We start from the raw sequence: 21,416 nt of genomic DNA on the forward strand, positions 1-21,416 counted from the left end.
CATAGTTTTCAATGTGTCACATTGGGAGGCAGGCATGTTAGTAATTCACTTGTGAGCATTTGAAATTGGTGACCATCAAATAGTTCTCCAATGACGGGAGACCTATATATAATTGCCGAAATAAAGAGGTTCTTCCTAAATGGGTAGTCACTTTTGACCACACTCTTATGTAAACTAATGTAGGTGTGACAGAAATGATGTATTGCTTCTGATGATTTGCTTATGAGATGTGCTTGCACAATGCCAGTTTTTTTGTTTGTTGTGTGTTTTTTGTAACTGCTTACAGTCTGAAGGACTGCATGCATACCTTTTCTTGAATTTTCCTGTGCAAATGAGGAGCACATTCGAGCTTTGTGCAATATACAGTAGAACCTCATTGATACTATCTCGTTACATGCGATTTTCCAGTGCCAATGTTCACAACCGAGAACACAAGAAATGGCTCAATACAGTTATGTTTCTTTTTTACTGGTTCATCTGTTGCCAGAAAATGTGATGTTTCAGCACCAACGTTCAGTACATCGCCAAACTGCAACCGCACGCTACGTTTTCTGGCTGCTGGATCCCGTGTAAACAAAAAAAGACGCGAGGTGCACGCGATCATGAACAGTAGCCGCCCACCGCAGCAGCCTCCCTGCGATACTCGCCCACCCATCTCACATGAAAATGCCAATGCGCACTGTTCCTGATTCAAGTACCATCCAATCTCCTCCCAGGTCACCGCATGCCGAATTGACAGATATCGCCACCAACCCTATCGCAATAAGCATCTTCACCTATCTGTTTCACAGCGTGTGAAGCATAGTGCTGCTGGAAGACTACTGAACACTTTTAATAGGCAATAACCCAAACGCCCTGCCATTCTCTGCTGCACACAGCGTGCAGTGAGAGTCATGTTTCGCTCTGGTAGGATCATAGGCATTGTATTCTGGTGTCACCCACCAGCTGGATTTCGTTTCTGTTTTCAGTCGCCATCTTAAAACACTGTGCAATAAAAAATTTTTTAAATGTGCCTCTTGGGTCACTGAGGCCTTACCAACTGGACATGCATCGGCGACTCGTGTTGCAATGATTTGCACCATGTGGGCATGTCAAAACTTCCCACCAAAATTCCTCGCTTGAAGAAGCTTCTGACAAAGGCCAAATTCGAGGAGTGCAAACAAAAGCTTGCTGAAGCCACAAGAACGACAATGCTTGTCTTTGGCTGCTCAGGCCCAGCGCGCATCAACATCTTGTGCTGCAACAATTCGCACAATGCTTCGCATTACGTAAATGTCAACTAAAGTGGAGTCCATCAAATTTTTTAGTGACTTTGGATCATAGGTATTCGTAATTTGTACGTTTTCTTCTCGCATTTTTTAAAATAATGTATGAACGAGGTTCTGCTGTAAACTTATGCTATTTTGTTGTTAGTCATACTTAGATTATGCAAACAAACATATAAAATGGTTCAAACCGGTTTGAAGCATTACATTTTTTTCCTCCAGAATTGAACCGGAACTGATACCCGAGTCACACGAGCATATTTGAGAGGCCCTTGAGTCAAAAAGTTGTGTTGCTGCCACAAGGCAGTCTTAAACAATCATTGAGAGCTTCCCTTGTTTCGCGTTACGAACGAGTGGTGCGATGATTGCTATACCAAAGCCACACAAAAAAAAGAAGAAAGGAAAAGAAAAGAAAAAAGAAAGCAAATTGATGATTCGTAGCCACCATCAACTGGCACATGTACAAATAACTTTAGCTTGATGCTGATAGTTCTTGACTATAGTTTTGAGAGAATGTTTCCTTTTTCATGTTGCTTAATTTCTCATGTTTCAGTGGCATGCTACTGCCATAGAAGGGCTTCGAGGTTTAGAAGGAGTTTCATGAAACTCTGTCGACTCGAGTTACTTTTGACTTGATGGCTGTCGAATCTTCCCAAGTAACGCCACCCTATTTGCCATTGAGTCGAAATACTTGGTTCAAAGGGCCTCCGAAGTGCCGAAGTGACACCGGTATAAACCGTTTTTGGTGAATCAGATCGAAAGCTGGAAAAAGAAAAAGTTTCGGTTTGACACTCTGGTTGTTGTTTTTTTTTTTCACTTAATATTCACACTGATGAATGCTTGAGTTGTCAGAGGTGACTGCACAATGTCATGCAAAAGGATAGACAGTTGGGCGAGTTGGTACGGTAACATGATTTTTGGCTTCTAGCGCGAAGTGAAACACGGACACAGAAAGGAGCAGACAGGACGAGCCACAATGTCCACAATGTATGCTGTGCATCTATGTGTGCACAAGCATAGGAAGAAAATGCTCCATGCAAAGGCCTCATGACAGGCTAAAAAGTTGCATTGTTGGGTTTAATGTCTTGAAGCTGCACAGTGGACTATCGGGGACATTGTGGTAGAAAGTGCCAGATCAATTCTGACTAGCTAGGGTTTTCCAACATGCATCCAAAGCACAGTACATGATTGCTTTTGTAATCTGCCCCCATCAGAATATGGCCACCACGGTGTAAATTGAACCTGTGAACTCATATCCAGTGGCAAAATGCTACTGCCACGTGCAGCCTTGCTTCTGTACTTGATCGTAATGTGTGCATCCATTTTGGACCATCTTTCTTTCCCCACAAGAGAGTCCTCATTCATGAAGCGTAAATTCAGTACAGGCCTACAAACTCAGCATGTCAAATGCAAGTGCTCTCAGTGTGACATGGTACGCAGCATGTCACGTGTTCATGGCAATAATCATAAATGAGATGCTGATGAAAATGCTATATTTTCCTTTCAGGGCACAATCTTCTCCATTTCTCCCCAGACGCCATGCCTTTCCTTGGAAGCCCTGAATAAAGTGGAAACAGACTAACCGACCTCGCCATCTCATGGAGTAGAACTTGCGTTGGTTCTACAAAACTACTTCCACGTGTGCATAGATCTGGGCATGTCCCTGAGATTGTTTTTCCAAACATTTGGTGATATCAGCAGCAACTGCCAGCATTTCAAATAATAGAGCCCCATAACAGCTACAGTAAGTCAATAGTGCATTCCCCTTCAAGTAGTTCTACCAGTACAGTACAATCATTGTAATATACTTTTCATAGAACCGGAGGAACAGAACATGCCAGCAGGAAAAATGCATTAGACAAACATGTTGTTTGCATAACAGAATCTGAACTTTAGCAACATTATAACAGGGAAGGAGTTCTACACTTTCCTATGCAGTCTTCAATGTCAACAGCTGCTGGCTTCTTTCAAGGAGGTTGTTCGCATGACTTAATTAAAAACAGTGCATTTGGAAAACGCAGACACGGAAAAAAATGAGGATTCATATATGTGTGTTCCAAATGCACTGATTTTCATGAACAACCAACTAGGCAATCAGTACCTGTTAAGCTTATTAACCTTTTATGTGTGAGCAACAAGCACAATCCGTCAATCCATATTTGTCAAAGTATATGGGTGATAAGTAGACCGTATCAAAAATTTTGTTTTGTTTATACAGACCAGAAGATGTTTATTGTTAGTCTGTGGCTTTAAGCCTGCTGAAATGCTCACTATAAAAGGCACCTGGCACAAACAGCCTTTTCGTTTTCTTTTATTTTCTTGCTGCTTGACCTACTGGCAAATTTCTGTAATAGCATCTTCCATAAAGAATACATATTCAGGCGCTTTTATAAGTTACGCTGATTTTCTGCCAGTAATGAAAGAATTAAATCACAGAAGAAGCAGAACTGAAACAGTCCCTTAGCCCTTGCCTGTTGTTTCTGCTGTGTATCCTCCGAAGACTGGACTGGTCCACTGGAGCCATCACTTATATCCATTGGTTGGTCATTAGACTGGCAAGGCAATGAGGTCAACATCTCCACAGCTACATGCAGCTCCTTGGGAACGTCACTGGCCAGAGCTTGACTGTTTGGAGCTGTGGGCTCCCCTTCAGCTGTTGTTGCGATACGAGGACCTGCAAACAAAGACAAACAAACAAACTTTTTTACGCTTCAGAATAACATCAGAAACTTCCACTGCTCTTTTCTTTTTTTTCATCTATTTCAGGCTCCTGCAGCAGTTGCAGCCACTACATAAGGCTACACATTCCTTCAGGCAGGGCCCAGCATTTGGGCATAGCTTGGCTGCTAGCCATTTTGTGCTGGTGTCCTTGTCTGTCCCCGCCACCCATCAGAAACCTTCACAGTGGAAAAGCTTTTCTTGCAAGCTCAAGCAGCCCATTACCACTGCAGCAGCCAGTTAGTACTGAAGCAGTCGATAGTGCCTAATGTACAGGGAAGTGTGTGCTCAAAAGCACCGGCTGCCTGCACATAGTGCAGTGGTCTGGTCCTAAAAGCAGTGAGGGTTCATTACAGATGCACCAGCCCAGCACTGGGGTGTACAAACCTCACTAACTAGGTAAAAACACCAGTAAAGACCATCTTGATACTTGCCTATGAGCTCGTTTCCAGAAACTTGGCCACTGGGCAGCTGGGAGTCTGATTCGAAACCAGAGGCATACTTGCCATCGTAGCCACTTTCATAGTCCGAGTAGTCATCCCCTTCATAATCAGAGTCCTCGTCATTACCCTGCAATGCATAATGTTGATGTATACTTGGGCAATTTTTTTTTTTTGTCATCACGTGTTTTTTAGAGGATGAATGGTTCCAAACATCACATGACACATGGTGGTTTTGCTTTCCCAGGCAACCTTTCATTTTAAGTCTGACAAGTAGCCACTTCCTTCTAATGTACAGCATGCAATAGCATACATTTTTCTTCAGCAAAGGGCCTTTTACTGCCTTTTGACACTCTTTCACTGCCCATTCGAAAAAAAGCGGCAAAGAATTTCAAAGGTCAGGGAGACTGGAAGACCTGAACAAAAAAAGCGCTACAAGAACATAATGATGAAGACAGGCCGTAAGATGTGAATATACACACATTCATGTCTGGAGGACCCACTTAAAGCCTTCAACATATGCCTGTGTAGCTAAAAATTTCTAGTAGAGCTTTGACGGCCTACTTTACTGAACAATGTCTAGCCAAGGGGCTCAGTAACACTTTTTTAACTCCCAAAGTGGAACGTTACAAGAAGGGCATATTTGCAGGCAACATCTGAAACTCAACAACACAACCATCACATTTGTCACAAAAGAGAAATGTAAGTACAGAACACAGTTTCCCCAAATCTACAACACCATTCAGTTGCTAGTCAGCAACCAAATGGTGTCCTGTCATTTCTGTCTTCCCCGTCTTTGTCATTTGTTCTGTATGAATAATGAATTAATACTAACTCGTCCAGTTTGAATTAGTAAAGGCAAGGCGCAGAAGACCAGGACTCAAGATGAAACACAAATGACAGGACCGGCGCCACTCACATTGATTGTTGTGAGTGGCGCCGGTCCTGTCGTTTGTGTTTCATCTTGAGTCCTGTCTTCTGCGCCTTGCCTTTACTAATTCAAGCATGAACCAACTAGCCCAAGCAAGAGTTTTGCTTGTCCAGTTTACCATTCTTCAAAACCATTGGGTGTAGAAAGGAAGAAGTAAGCAAAGAACAAGCCAACACAGTTTACAACACTAATAAGGATGCTTGATAAACACAGTACTGCCACTCCATTTGTTATTCTACACTCCTTTCTCAGTTTTATTTTCAGGGGAACCTCACCTCATCGACGACAAGGGCCTTGCGCGTTGTTCTCAGGTTGTACTTGCCAGCCGATTGCCGTTCTACTTCTTCAAACCTTCGTGCGGCCATGGCGCCTGACTCGCGAGTGGTTGCCCCACTTGCCTTTGGCTTTCGGCCACGTCTGACAACAATAGCCGGCTGCTGTTGCCGTTGCCGCTGTATGGCAGGCTCACCATTTGGCACAGCCACCACTGCCTCCTGTGGGAACTGACGCAACGACAGCTGATCGAGAGTTGTCAGAGTCATGGTGGTTGCTGGAGCTGCTGCACAGGAGCTGTCTTCTACTAGTTGAATACCTTCACCTGGCTGCTGCCCCTCAACGATGGCTGCGGTGGCTGGCAGGTTGAGATTCCCATCATAGGCCTGCAAATCAAGACGTCAGACATTGAAGTCCCTCTAGCATGAAAGTTATATGCACAAATGGTAATGGCTGCCATCTATATTTACAAATTAAATTAAATTCTGGGCTTTCATGAGCCAAAACAATAACCTGATTATGAGGCGCGCAGTAGTGGGGGACTCTGGATTAATTTTGACCACCTTGAGCTCTTTAAAGTAACGTAGCATATTGACACGTGTACTTGCTTGCCTATAACGGGCGACACATTTTACTGCCTAACAAATGTTATCGCACAGCGCAGGACGCGCCTGCATGTATCGGAAGTTTCTGGAATGTTATCGATGGTTCCATCCGCTGTCTGTGACCGAAAGTTGTGTAATCTGATTACATGAGTGCGCGACGCGAATAATGTAGAACTTTGTGGAAGGCACGCGGGTCCCAGCGATTACTCTGGAACATTCGACGACTGATGTATAAAAGCTGATGCGCTTTTCGAGGATCGCCGACCGTGTTCGCGGCTATCGTTGTGCTATAAGTGTAGCCTGTTTTTGTGGGCACAGGTTCGCCGAATAAAAGTTAGTTTTGTCTTTCACAGTATTGCTACTGTGTTCTTCAACATCACCACCACATGACAATACGAAGCTGATGGCCATGCACTAGTCTTAAAAGTACTGCTAATAAAGGGCACCACCGCCGTGTATACTGGCTTTCCACACACAAAGTATTGTGTTGATCTCCTGTAAGTGGCTGGAATTAATTCAGACATTTACTCGGAGAGCTGGCATGTGCATTGTACTCTCTCCACTCCATCAAGAGCCTTTGTGACACTTGCCATTACAAAAAATTGGCTGAAGGCTTAGCTTGGTTAAGCCTGGAAGATTGCGAAAGCAATACCCTTGGCTGTGCCTTGGTTCGGCTGATGGTGTGGACATGGTTGCCCTTTGTTAAACTTATGGCTATACATCATCCGACATAGCGCAAGGCAGCGCGCCGACCACTGCGAGGAGCCGAGCTGTAGCCCCATTTATCCTCCTAGCGTGACGTCACACCAGCGAGCGCCCTCTCTCGGTAGCGCCGCAGCAGCGGCGCGCAAGGCTTCGCCTCCACCATCGATGCCGTGAGCTGGGGCCCCGTCTCTCGGTCTGGCGTGACGTCACACGGTCACGTGACGCGCAGCTGTGTAAGGAGGTACCACGACCACCGATGGGCCGAAAGTGCGAGCAGTATTGCTTTCGCAATAAAAGCTGTTTTTTGCATCATCAATGAATAGACCTCGCTCACTGATGTTGCCAGAACTGCAACAGTGCTCAGCTAATGGTTTGTTTCTTTCTCATGCTAGATTCCTACATTTCTTTACGTTATATTTTAATCAGGCAGTACTGTTTGAGCCACCATTTATGATTAACATGTGACTGAATATATGAGCCATGCTTGTGTTGGACGTTAAAAAAGAGGAACAGCTGCCATGAGTGAGCTGTGCTCATCCAGCACCTCTTAGTGGGAGTGTGTTTGCCAGCTGAGCTTGTCCAAAACATGGACTGCTGAAAAACAAAATTTTCTTTAAGGATTGTTACCAGTATCTCATGAATGGAGCCATCCTGCAGCTGGATGAGAAGCTGCGTGCGGTTTCCTTCTTCCAATGTGTCCTTCTCCTGGGACTCCTTGTCATCAATCACAGCTCCATTCTGGTTTGTCATCTGGCCCACTGCGTCACCTTGAATTAAGAGGGCTCCACTGGCCTCCTCAGTAATTGCCTCTAAATGTTGAAGGTAAATTGTAAAAGACAAAAAGTTAATAACATAGTGTCATGCTGCTGTAACAGGTTAGATGTGCAAGCTTCATGGAAAAACGATCTGCAATGCCTCAAAAACAACATCTGCACATAGTTCTTCACGCAAGCCTCAGAGCACCGTAACTAAATAAATACACTCGAATTGCATTAATTAGACCCTGAGAGGATCGACAAAATTTATCAAATTATACGGGGAGTCGAATTAAGCAAGATGAAAAAAGAAAGCGTGATAATGCACTGCTGATTCCTTTGGCAGGCGATATTTGCTCGACTCTAACATGTTCCCGAATCAAACAAAAGTAGAAAACTAACTTAGAAATGACATTAAAGCTTCTAAACAAAGTAGAAATCAATCAATCAATCAATCACTCAATCAATCAACTTTGTTTTCCTTGGAATAGGAGGAGTATGGGACTAAAAGCTTGAGCAGCTTGACGAGGTCCAGACCCCTTTACAGTTGGCAAAACAGCAGGATGACGGTCAGTCATGCACAAAGAGTTAAAGTAAATGAACTAATATTACATAACATCGAGCAACAAAAAAAGTTTTGTAACAAAGCACGAGAACAATACAACACAATTACATACGCCTGAAATGGCATGAACACGAAAAACAGCGATCGACAAGTAGAGGGAAAAAAATTCGAAAGGATGTACTATTCCTGAAAATAAATGGTCTGGGCGAAACGTTTAAGGAGAGAATTTTGATTACACGAAGGATCCAAATCTCCATGGTTTAATAGGTTCAAAAGGGAAGGTAATTTATAGGACAAAGATTGTTCATCATAAGAAGTTCTAGGGGTGGGTACAGTCCACATTTCTTTGTGCCTGGTTGAACGAACACTTGTGCTTGCTTTTAACTTAGCAAGATTAATTATGGTATTGGTACCATACTTAACAAAAGCTTTGTAACAAAGCATCATCCTATAATTATATAAACAGAACACTGGAAGAATTTCATACTTTGTAAAAAGATGTTTTGTAGAAGAAGCATAATGGACAGCAGCAATATGTCGTATGGCTCTTTTGTGCAGCAAATACAGCTTGCGCAAATTTGTTACGCCAGTAGTACACCACACTATGCTGCAATAGTGGAACATAGAGGACACTAACACATTGTAGATCATAATCTTCACCTTTGTAGGAAGAATACATCCCGTACGTGCAAGGACACCAATGGCAGATGACATCTTTGAATGGAGGTTTTCAACATGTACATTCCATGCAAGGTGCTTTGAAAAATGTATTCCAAGGGTTTCAACAGAATCCACCAACTCTAACTGCTGAGAGCCCAAAAATAAATTCAACTTCTTTGTCAGTGTTTTTCCTTTAGGCGTGTACAAAATAACTTGTGTTCTTGAAGGGTTTATTTTTTTTAAATTTACCGTGGCCCAGGCATCTAGGTTAGACAGCGTTTTGTTAGCCATTGCTTCTATCTCTGTTTCCAAGTTCCCTGTGTAGTGAAGAGGAGGACGAAGAAGACGGCTCTTGTGCTGCTGTGCGCGCGATCAGCGTTGTGTACTGCCAGTGCAACTAGACTGTGCCTAGTGTCTCGTAATAAATCCACATATTACATTTGGTGGAAGGTGCTGCACTCCCCGACCTCATCCTGGAACTTAGCAGCCGAACTTTGACAACTGCTCCAGCCACTACCATGAACCAGGCTCCCAACAATCCGCTTGGAGCATCCGCCACTCCTATCATGTGCGGCGCCGTCCAGCAGCAGCGAGACCCTCCTGTTTTTAGCGGATCAGGTGAGACTGACGTCAACGATTGTCTCTCTACCTACGAGCGCGTCAGTGATCAGAACAAGTGGGATGACCCGACGAAGCTACATACCGTCATCTTCTATCTTGCTGACGTAGCGAACCTCTGGTTCCACAATCATGAAAGGGAACTGCAGACCTGGTCCGCTTTCAAAACAGCATACGCAAAAGTCTTCGGTCGCCCAGCCTTGCGAAAACTCCAGGCTGAACAGCGCTTACGCCAGCGCGCTCAACAGCCCGGCGAGACTTACACCAGCTACATAGAGGATGTCGTGGATATTTGCGCCCGCATAGGTTCCACCATGAGTGAAGAAGACAACGTGAAGCACATCCTCAAGGGCATCGAGGACGACGCATTTCAAATGCTCCTGGCGCGAAACCCTACTTCTGTCGCTGCTGTCGTCACTCTTTGCCAGAGCTTCGATGAGCTGCGTCGACAAAGGGTCCTTGCGCGCAGCGCTGTTGCACCTGGCGACTCTCTCTCAGGCCTCACGCTTCACTCCAACTCCACGCCAGCAGCATCGCTCTCTGTTGAGATTAAAGATTTAATTCGTGAGGAGGTGGTGCGCCACCTGTCTATGCTGCCTCTCAACGATCGACCTCCCCAGCCTGACACATCTCTGGCTGCTTCCATAAGGCGGGCCATTCACGGGGAACCTGCTGGGTCTTTACCTTTAGTTCAACCCTGCCCTCCCGTGGTTGCACTTATGACCTATGCCGAATTCGCCACGCGACCTGCGCCGCCGACGTTCGCGTTTCCTGTGCCAATGCGACTTCAAGCTGCACCTCCTCCCGCGTCGCCCCTAATTCCATCTCGATGCCCAGTTCAGACCCCTTGGCGTACACGCGACAACTGGCCCATATGCTTCGCATGCGGTATCGCCGGCCATGTCGCACGCTTCTGCCATCGTCGCATGCCACCTGTTAACGCTGCTGTCGCAACACCTGGATGTGGCTATTCCATATATTCCATATTCCATGCGATGCTTCCCAACCCCGAGTTCTCGCTGCCTCCACGATGCCCTGTCAGCACCCATCGGTCGCCATCACCGCATTGTCGCTCGCTTTCCCCCTTACGTCGCCGCCAGTCACCTAGTGAGGGAAACTAGTTGCTGCAGTCCCGCAGGCACGAACTGCAAGCTTCGCAACTTCTACAAGGCCTGCACAGTCGCCACGCAATTTATTGGACATTTTGGTCGAAGGAACCGCCGCAATTGTGCTTATTGATACTGGGGCTGCAGTTTCTGTTATCGACGAAAAGCTTTGTCGTAACCTCCACAAGGTCACACCGCCGTTGTCTAGTATGCTTCTACGCACCGCATCTGCGCAGCATATAGCCCTGCTTGCTGAATGTACTGCATGGGTGGTCATAGACGGCATTGTCTATGTTGTTGAATTTTTCGTGCTGTCTTCATGTTCACACGACATAATTCTTGGCTGGGACTTCTTGTCTCACCATCGCGCCATCATCGACTGTACCCGTGCCAAAGTGGAGCTTTTCCCGCTTGCCGATTCCCCGCTGCCTGATCCTTCTGAAGATAAAGCCTCCAAGCTCACCGTTGTACCCGATACGGACATACCACCCGAAATGTCTGTGCTTGTGCCCGTCTCTTGCTCTACCGCGCCAAACGCTACAGTACTTTTTACACCACCGCCTATTTTTCTACATCGCAAGGCCCTACCTCTCCCGTTTGCTGTCCTCACCACTGTATCTGGATTATCATCTATGCTTGTGTGTAACCCGTCTCACTACCCTGTGACCTTACTGCGCGGCGAATCACTAGGTCGTGTTCAGCCCCTTGACCCGCTTCACATTCTCGACGTTTCCGACAACACAGCCTGTTATGAGCTCGACGCCCTCACTTCTCCCGTGCTGTGCATGTCATCATTATCATTGTCGTCGTCATCGTCAGACGTTCTTGAATCTGTCATAGACGCCGATCTGCCACCTCCGTATCGCCACCAAGTCCTCGCTTTCTTCAGAATTTTCGCTCGTCGTTTGATTGTGAACAACCATCTCTGGGGCGTACGGCAACCGTCACAGTGTCCACACTGGTTCCCATCCTCCTTTACGCCAGTGACCATACTGCGTGTCGGCAGCCGAGCAACAGATCATTAATGAGCAGGTCGATGATATGCTGCACCGTGGCGTCATTAGCCCTTCCCACAGTCCTCGGGCGTCTCCTGTAGTATTAGTGCTCAAGAAGGATGGGTCAATACGCTTCTGTGTGGATTACCATCGACTCAATAAGATCACTCGTAATGATGTCCATCCGCTGACTCGGATAGATGACGCCCTTGACTCCTTACAAGGTGCGGAGTACTTCTTATCTTTGGACCTTCGCTCCGGCTATTGGCAAGTGCCGATGGCAGAAGATGACTGTGAGAAGACAGCTTTCATCATGCCCGACGGCTTGTATGAATTTACCGTAAGGCCATTCGGGCTCTGCAACACGCCCACTACTTTCGAGCGTATAATGGACACCATCCTTCGTAACTACAAGTGAAAAACATGTCTGTGTTACCTTGACGATATTGTGGTGTTTTCGCCAGATTTCCCGACGCACCTCGTTCGCATGCGTGAGATCCTGACCTGCCTCACCTCTGCTGGCCTCCAACTCAACATCAAAAAGTGCCGTTTTGCTGCCCGCAAGTTAACAATATTGGGACACGTATCGAAGGACAGTGTGCTTCCTGGCCCAGCCAAGCTTCGCGCGGTCGCAGAGTTTCCGATGCCCACTACTCTTAAGGCACTCCGCAGCTTTATGGGGCTCTGCTCTTACTTTCGGCATTTTGTGCGCAATTTTGCAACTATCATCGCACCACTGACCAATTTGCTTACCGCTACCAACGGCATCCCCGCGTGGTCAACTTCCTGTGACGAAGCCTTCAAGCAACCACGTCGACTACTCACTTCGCCACCGATTCTTCGACACTACGATCCCACATCGCCTACAAAAGTACACACGGACGCCAGCGGCATTGGACTTGGTGCAGTCCTCACACAATGGAAAGACGGCTACGACGAGCACGTCGTGGCGTATGCAAGCCGCACTTTAAAGAACGCAGAAACCAACTACTCTGTAACAGAAAAGGAGTGCATGGCCATTATTTGGGCTCTCGTCAAATTTCGTCCATACCTATATGGTCGCCCTTTTGACATTGTCACCAACCACCATTCCCTTTGCTGGCTGTCCTCGTTGAAGGATCCGTCAGGTCACCTAGGCGGATAGGCACTTTGCTTACACGAATATGACATCTGCGTTGCCTACCGATCGGGCACAAAGCACTCTGACGCCGATACGCTTTCCCGATCACCGCTACCTTCTGATGTGGCTTCAGTGTCTCCGCTCTTCACATCCATGTCAGCCTTCAATGTCACTGATATGCCGGACGAGCAGCGTAAGGATCCCCTGCTTTCAACTATGCTGAATTTCCTCTATGACCCATCCGCCACACCCTCTTCTCGAACACTTCATTGCCAAGCTGCTCACTTTGCGGTACGCGACAATGTCCTTTACCGCAGAAATTATTTGCCTGATGGTCGCAAATGGCTCCTCGTGATACCACGACACATGCGTTCTGATATATGCGCTTATTTTCATGCTGCTCCTCATAATGGTCACGCCGGCATTCTGAAAATGTATTCTCGGCTAAGCCAGCATTTCTACTGGCACGGCATGTGTCACTTCGTCCGTCAATATGTATGCGCTTGCACGCCGTGCCAACGATGTAAAATTCCACAGCAGCCTCCTGCTGAGCTACAGCCGCTGCCCTGCCCGTCTCGGCCCTTCGACCACGTCGGCATAGACCTACACAGGCCACTTCCATGCAGCTCCTCGGGTAACCATTGGATAATTGTAGGTGTCGACCACTTGACGCACTACGCTGAGACTGCCGCACTCCCGGCAGCCTCTGTGCGCGAAGTTGCGTTTTTCATCTTGCGGAACTTCGTGCTTTGACATGGCGCACCATGCGAACTGCTCAGCGACAGGGGATGCGTTTTCTTGTCCGAAGTAATCCAAGCCCTTCTCGCCGCATGCAGCATCGTTCACCGCAAGTCTACAGCCTACCACCCGCAAACGAACGGCTTGACAGAGGGGTTCAACCGCACATTCGGTGACATGTTGACTATGTACGTCGCCTCGGACCACAGTAACTGGGAATCATCATACCTTACTGGTGAAGCAGCGCACTGACACGGACACAGTGAAGACACACAAGAAAAGACGACACTCGCTAAGCTGTTAGGGTTGCAACAAATTACGATACGATTGCACACCATGATAGATAGGTGCCATTTCTTTGACGCCCGAGTATGCGCGGACAAATGATTTTTAAAAAATGCCTTTAATCTTGCCTTGATCATCTTTGACATCTGAGGGTGCGCAGGTATATAAATATGAAGTATGTGTTCTAAAATAAAATAGTTGCAAGCAGTGAGTGTCGTCTTTTCTTGTGTGTCTTCACTGTGTCCGTGTCAGTGCGCTGCTTCACCAGCAAGGTATGATGATTACTCACCAACTAGCCCAACTTTCCACTTTACTGAGTAACTGGGACACTGTTTTTCCCTTCGTCACATATGCCTATAATACAGCCACACAAGCTACCACTGGCTTTTCACCCTTTTTTCTGCTGTATGGACGAGAGCCCTCGTGTACTATGGACACACTGCTACCATACCGACCCGACGCTTCCGAATGCACGCCTGTGTCTGAAGCCGCCAAATACGCCGAGGACTGTAGGCAGCTCGCGCGAACCCTTACGACCACTGCTCAAGGTCGTCAAGAGCTGCAGCATGACAGTGGCACGTTTACACCACTTTTTCTGACTGGTTCCCTTGTTTGGTTGTGGGTCCCACCTCATAGACCTGGCCTTTCAACTAAACTCCTTGCACGCTATGATGGCCCCTACCGCATCATAGACCGTACCTCCGCTGTCACCTACGTTGTAGAACCTGTGACACCATCACCAGACCTTAGGCATCGCGGGCGTTACACGGTTAATGTCAACCGACTTAAGCCGTACTATGACCCCCTCATCCTACCTACACCGTAAGTCGCCAGGATGGCTCCTCTACTCTCCCTGGGGCCATTGTAGTGAAAAGGAGGACGAAGAAGACGGCTCTTGTGCTGCTGTGCGCGCGATCAGAGTTGTGTACTGCCGGTGCAACTAGACTGTGCCTAGTGTGTCGTAATAAATCCACATATTACACCTGTAATAAAAACTGTCGTGTCATCAGCATATGAGATGAATGTTGCGTTGTCTGTGCAGTGTACAATATCATTTATGATGCAGTAGTTCTGTGGAAACCCGCAAGGTGGAGAGAAGTAATAAATAAAGAGAAAATCAGACATCCACTCGTAGCAATTGCTACGAACGGGTGGATGTCCAATATCATTTATGTAAATCAAAAATAAGAGTGGCCCTAGAATGCTTCCCTGTGGCACACCAACAATGACCGGCTTCTTTGCAGATGTTTCATTGTTGGTATCTACGAATTGTGTCCTGTTTGAAAGATAGGATTCTAAAAGCGCATCCGCTGTTCCACGCACACCATAGTTTTCTAATTTTCTAAGAAGGATGGTAGGAGCAATTAAGTCAAATGACTTGGAAAAATCTACGTATATGCCTAATGCCATTTGATTGCGACTGAATGCACCTATAATTATTTCTTTATGAGTCAAGAGGACTGTTTCGGTAGAGCGATGCTTCCTAAACCCATGTTGAAAGTCTTGAAACAAATTGTGGTGATTAAGAAATGATAGCAATCTGATATGCATTAATTTCTCAATATCTTTCGAAAACACTGGAATTATCGAAATGGGTCTATAGTTGTTTAGTGCCCCCTTATCACCATGCTTGAAGACTGGAACAACGCGTGAAGTCTGCATTTGTTTTGGAAATATGCCTGTAGTTAATATTAAGTTATAAATATGGGTAAGAACAGGGCATATAATATCAAGCACATACTTTATGGGGCGAATCTGGATGCCATCAGAGTCCAAGGACCGGCTGTTACCTATATCGCTGAAGCGAGAAAAGATTTCTAAGGGGCTAGTTGGGGCAAGAAATAGAGTGTTAGTAAACGCGCTTACAGGAAGGAACTGAGTATAGTTGGTGAGGCCATTAATGTCATTTAACTGTAGTTTTAATGTGAAGATTTCATTAAACGCGTTTGGTATAGCATTTCCGGAAAGTTTCTGCCCGTTATGATACAAAACATGTGGAATAGCTGAAACTGAATTGGGCTTTAGCAAAGCGTTCAATTTGCACCAGAGCACATCACTTTCTTGATTGGCTGGGTCACTAAAAACTCCCACGTAATAAGCGTCCTTAGCAGCCCTAAGCTGATTTGTGAGATTATTTCCGTATTCCTTAAACTCCCTGAGCAGGGCAGGATCTCTAGATTTCACAAATCGAGCATACATGACGTGTTTGTGTTTAACCATACCAAGAAGCTCAGGTGTTAGCCAAGGTTTTCGTGCTTTGGGTGGCCGCATCATTTTTTTCATGGGGAAGTGTTCATGGTAAACAGTTTTGAAAGTGCTAATAAAAGCAGTATACGCCGTGTCACTAACTAACTAACGTGCATCTAAATGTCACTAACCGCCGTGTCACTAACTAAATCTAACGTGCACCCGACATGCACCCCAGTGACGACATACTGTGTCGAGACATCATGCCACAGTATAAATGAAACTAAAACTGACTGTAGAAAAGCTATTATATTAAATTATTTAGATCACTATGAGGCTTAACAGTACTTTTTCTGAATTTAGAGGTACTAGACCTTCATTTAAAGAAAAAAAAAAGAAGACTGGAAAATAATGTGTCAGTGCCTCTATAAAAGAATTCATAGGAGTGGCTCGTTAGGTGAGTTGGTAACAACTCAACAAGGAGTTGTTAGTCCAGCGCCCTTTTGTTCCTTTCTCTGTGTCTTGCCTCATGATTTTTTCTAGTTATGCTTTCCATTTGCTGGCATACCCTTACAATGTGCCCCTTTAAACACATATTTATTTCGTCAGCTTAAAATTTTGTTTTACCACATTTCTAGCCACTTCAGCATCTTTAAAAAATGAACTTCACCATAACAAAGTGAATTTCTCGGCAAGCTTCATTCTGCCCACAAATATGGACTCCACTCCCAAACTATTTCAGGTACCCAAACTATTTCAGGTATTAGAACAAATTGAAGTCATGTGCAGTGAAAATGTAGTACTTTTGGTCACTTCAGAAGTTTGCGTGATATAAACCATTCCTGTCAAAAACAACAAATATAGACAACCTGTTACATCGCTTCATATTGCTGCTGCTGCCATCAACTAAACATCCATCTTCCAGAGCTTCCTTATGAACAAGATTTGCATGTAATAACCAGTTCAGGCCCAATCAGAGTGTTTTAACATATAAACAATAAGTTTTAGGTGTCCTTATCATAGTTAGTGTATGCGGTTTCGTGGGATAAATTTGGCGTGCACTACTGCAGAGGGAGAGCTGCAACAGGATAGAAGCACTGTGCATTGCTGTGATGTCTCAACTTTCTTCATCAGAAGGCAGCAATGAAATCTGTAATAGCTAAACATACAAAACATATTTTGTGAAGCGTTGCTCTTCTAAAAAGCTTGCCGAGTTTCTTTTAAAGATTTGATCACTGTTGCACTGCTCTTGCTAGCACACAATATACATGCGAATTTTCCTTTTCCTGCAGCTATAATAGAGAATTCAGGTTAACATGAAGGAACAAGCTATTGCAAGAAGATAGCACAGACACTACTTAAACGGAACTCGAAGCAACAGAAAAATGTGTTTCGTTTATTTAAAGTTTCATTTAAGTGAAGGACACAATAATAATCAAGAACTGTTTTATAGGAAAAGCACCGGAGTGTTTTGATAATACGGTGGTGATAATATGCTTCTCACCCAACGGCACTGCATTTGAAGTGTCTCCAGAACTTGTCATAACCACAACCTGGCCGGTCTGTAGCGCCAATGGCTGCGACCTTGGTCTTCCACGCCCACGGATGGCATGGGGTCGGCCTCCCTCGCGCTGCCTACCCATGAGTTCCCGCAGATAGGCTGGCCGGTAATGGTCTTGCAGATGACGGGCAAACTGCACACTGTCTCTGTACAGGCGGCCACACTGCGAGCAAGTCCACTGCTGACGATCGTGTGAGGAGACCACACTTGAGGCCGCTTCCAGGCTGACCGTGCCATCAGCTGGCGAGTCACCAGTCAAAACAGCTTGTCCAGGATCAACCTGGGCAGTGGTTTGCAGGAAAGACGTGAAGCATGAGGGGAGTAGTGGGTTCAATAGTGAATATTGACAAAATGTACCACGTGTCCTAGTGTTTGTGATGCATTTTGTTCTCCCCAAATCATGAAAGAAGTTCTAAAGGGGGTGGTGGGATATACTCAGTGTTCGGCATTAAAGACTTTAATGCCTGGTTTGTTTGCACCGAGAGGGCAAGAGAGGGCTGAAAGGACGAGGCACCCCTTCCCATGTAAGGGACAACTAGCTGTTCTTGCGATGAGCGAGCAAGACATGCTATTTCTCCCTGCCTGCTTACCTGTGGTATGATGGTGACTTTTGTGGGGCGTGCCATTGAGGCACTTCTGGGCGGCCGCCCCCTCTTTCTTTTAGCTGGTGGGCCCCCTGGCTGTGCAGGTACTGATGCTGTGTACTGTGATGGAAGTTCTTCAGTAGGACCAGCTGCATTTTTTTAAAAGGCACAGTTAAATTGGAGCGCACTTAACTGATGCATTGCAAGGATAAATACTTTATACCTGAAACATAATCTTTAAAGAAAGAATTTCAAATGGATAAGAAAAGGTAGGGGCCAACATACAAACTGGGATACATAGCGCAAGAATGACACAGGGACAAGCAGAAACACGGGACGAGCGCTTGTCCTGCGGGACGAGCGCTTATGTCTGCTTGTCCCTGTGTCATTCTTGCGCTATGTATCCCAGTTTGTATGTATCTTACCAACACGCCCAAACTTCTTCCCTGCTATAGGGGACAAAGCCTGTGCCAATAAAGGTATAACAGGCTGGACCAAGTTTGAGATAAATAAACAAGAACATTCAGCCAAACTGCAAGATACTAAATAAGTCACAAAATCAGAGAAGTGAGTAACTGGCATGATGCCACTGCTCGAGCCGATTATCGTATCTCCGAATTAAGGAGTTGTTAAGGTGTTTGTAAAGACTAAAAAAATGTTAAAGATCATACTGGACGATTACATCAAAAAAGAGCAGGTGATATAAAATGTGGCAATCTTGAACATGTTTAATATCAGTTATTTAATGTTGATGAAATATATTTGTTTTGTAAGACTTAGGGCTGGGACACTGTTTTTTCCTAGAATTTACTTCATGTGAGCTGTGCAGATCATACAAAAAAACTCTATAGGTAGCATTCTCAGTGCTCAAAAAAAGAAAAGTTACCGATAAGTAAGCATCAACACTACTTAACAAACAACATACTCCGAGAACATTCACCTATTTCACCTATTTTACTATGGCAAGAACACAGCCTTAACTCACCATAGGCAAGCATGGCTTTGCTACAGGCGAAAGAAGGATGGCTTTTGATTTGCTGTGAATTGATGTTGAGGCAGCTCGCACATGACACAGGTTATTTATTTTATTTATTTATTATTATTTACAGAATACCTGCATCACCTGAGCCGGATTACTTATAAAATAACTCACACAGGAAGTCACTTTAGTAACGATACTTAATTTCAGAAAGAAAGGCTAGTATCAAGTCAATACAACATTACATGCAAACAAAGGCATGCTGGTATGCAACTGTGATCATATAACATCAAAATATCAAAAGGCACACGACTATATATGCACAAAGTACAACTAAATGAAATATTATGGTGGTGGTGGTGGTGGTGGTGATGATGATGATGATTATGATGATGATGATACTACTACTACTACTACTACTACTACTACTACTACTACTACTACTACTACTACTACTACTACTACTACTACTACTACTACATGTGTTATTGGGTTTTATTTTTATTAATTAAATGGCTGTCCTGCTCATTGCAGTCACTGGGAATGGTCACCAAAAGGCACATGCATAGCTTATTTGCTGCTTAAGAGACATTAGATCATCTTAACCCATCCAGACAACCCACGTCTTGATGATGAAATGAGCTGGGTCTCGATCGCACTATCAAGAAGGCCCACATTAAATCCAAGGTAATGTACCTTTGCTTATACAGGGTGTCCTAGCTAATGTGCAGCACATAAAAAGAAAAAGGCTATTTGGTGAAACCAAACACGTGTTGTTAGCAAGCCACCTACAAAAGTATTCACTATTTTTTCACTTCTTAATTAAATAATTTCTATTAATTGACTTACTTTCAAATTATTAATTTTATAGCCATAATGTTTGGCCAAGGCTTGTAGAGCATTCTTGAAAACGTAACTTTTAGTTGTTAATGACAAGCTACCTTTTGCATAGCTCTTATTTCTTTCCTGCATTACATATTACAATTCCTGATTTTATAATTTACATCACTTTAGGCAGGACATCATGTATAATGACACTTACTTTTTCTAAGGCAAAACTGCAAGTTACAAACCTGCATAAACACTTAGAATGTTCAGTTCAAAGGAAGTACATGAAGTGGCCTTCTCTTCACAAGAACCCTTATTGTGGGAAAACCCATCTTGGCAAGTGTTTCTAAGGGAGTTACACATCCATGCATGGACACACGGGCAGCGTTTAAGATGCATCTCAACTCCCACATAAACACTGTCCCCTGCAATGCACGAAATGACCACGTTGATGAAGAAAATGGGTACCTACCCATCTTGCGACCATATGGTGGTGCATAGCCCACGTACAGTGCATCACCCGACTTAATTGGCTTCTGCACGCTGAAGTAGATGTCTTGACCCAGTTGGTAAGCAATGAGATTTTGCACCGATGGCTCTGATGCAGGCTCCACAAAGCACATCCAGTTGCACTGATACTCATCTGACGTGTCGAGACAAGTGGCACGACCCTTGGTTGGAAACACCTGTGGACGGAAACAAGCACACAAAAATCCTCATTTTGCATCCTAATCAACGCTTTCTTCTAAGCTTGCCTGCTAGATTCATTCAAATGAATGCTAAATGTTTGTAACAATCAAGCAATAGCATTTACTTGACAGTTGCACACAACGACGTCACGGAACAACTTCTTGATCTTCCGCACCACTACACCTGTAAATTATGCAGGTATCTAGTCCTAACCAAGCTGTTGTTGTGTTGGCACACCGATTTGTGTAGAATCTGACTTAACAGCAAAACAAAAAGGGGGGGGGGGAATTTAGAGACCTGCAATACAGCAACAAGTGGTACAGCTAGACATAGAAAAAGCTCCTTGTAAAGATTTTATGCTCCCATCATTAAAGGTTTTTTTTTTCTGCAATTTTTAACGACACTGTTTTTGACAATTTCGAACTTGGTGCATTCACTCTGTCTGAGCTCACCATATGGTGGCATACGTGTCATTTACACCGTGGTTTTGCTGCCTTACATGCTTCAGGTTCACCAGTAAAATGCTCACCATGATGCCTAGACCCTACCAGTCTCACAGTTTTGTTTCTGATGCTGTAATCCAAATGTTCACCTTTTGTTTGGCACATTTGGCACTTCTTTTCTATTGTCAATATTTGACTTTGATGGTTGTATTATACATTCTATTTACTACATAATGCGCTATTAAAGCTTTGTATGTACATGAATTTCTTCAGAGGTCTTGTTTGTCACTGTTCTAGATTGTAAATTGGCCTGTGAAGCAGAAACTGGTATGGCCAAAGGAAACAGTAAAACAGTTCAACAGACA

At 44.8% G+C, this 21,416-nt stretch overlaps 1 protein-coding gene across 1 annotated transcript in view; it reads right to left on the reverse strand.

The window, feature by feature from the left end:
• LOC126536779 (uncharacterized) overlaps nucleotides 1–21,416 on the reverse strand; it is a 79,809-nt gene that overhangs the window by 51,261 nt on the left and 7,132 nt on the right. The window contains exons 3-10 of the mRNA XM_055074161.2: nucleotides 20,391–20,604; nucleotides 18,118–18,260; nucleotides 17,471–17,807; nucleotides 7,565–7,746; nucleotides 5,630–6,013; nucleotides 4,418–4,553; nucleotides 3,700–3,939; nucleotides 1,957–2,027 (exon numbers count right to left, since the gene is read on the reverse strand). Coding sequence (XP_054930136.2) covers nucleotides 1,957–2,027; nucleotides 3,700–3,939; nucleotides 4,418–4,553; nucleotides 5,630–6,013; nucleotides 7,565–7,746; nucleotides 17,471–17,807; nucleotides 18,118–18,260; nucleotides 20,391–20,604 — 1,707 coding nt within the window. The remainder of the gene's footprint in view (nucleotides 1–1,956; nucleotides 2,028–3,699; nucleotides 3,940–4,417; nucleotides 4,554–5,629; nucleotides 6,014–7,564; nucleotides 7,747–17,470; nucleotides 17,808–18,117; nucleotides 18,261–20,390; nucleotides 20,605–21,416) is intronic.

Source organism: Dermacentor andersoni, chromosome 4 (assembly GCF_023375885.2).
Source record: "Dermacentor andersoni chromosome 4, qqDerAnde1_hic_scaffold, whole genome shotgun sequence".
NCBI classification, from domain to species: Eukaryota; Metazoa; Arthropoda; class Arachnida; order Ixodida; family Ixodidae; genus Dermacentor; species Dermacentor andersoni.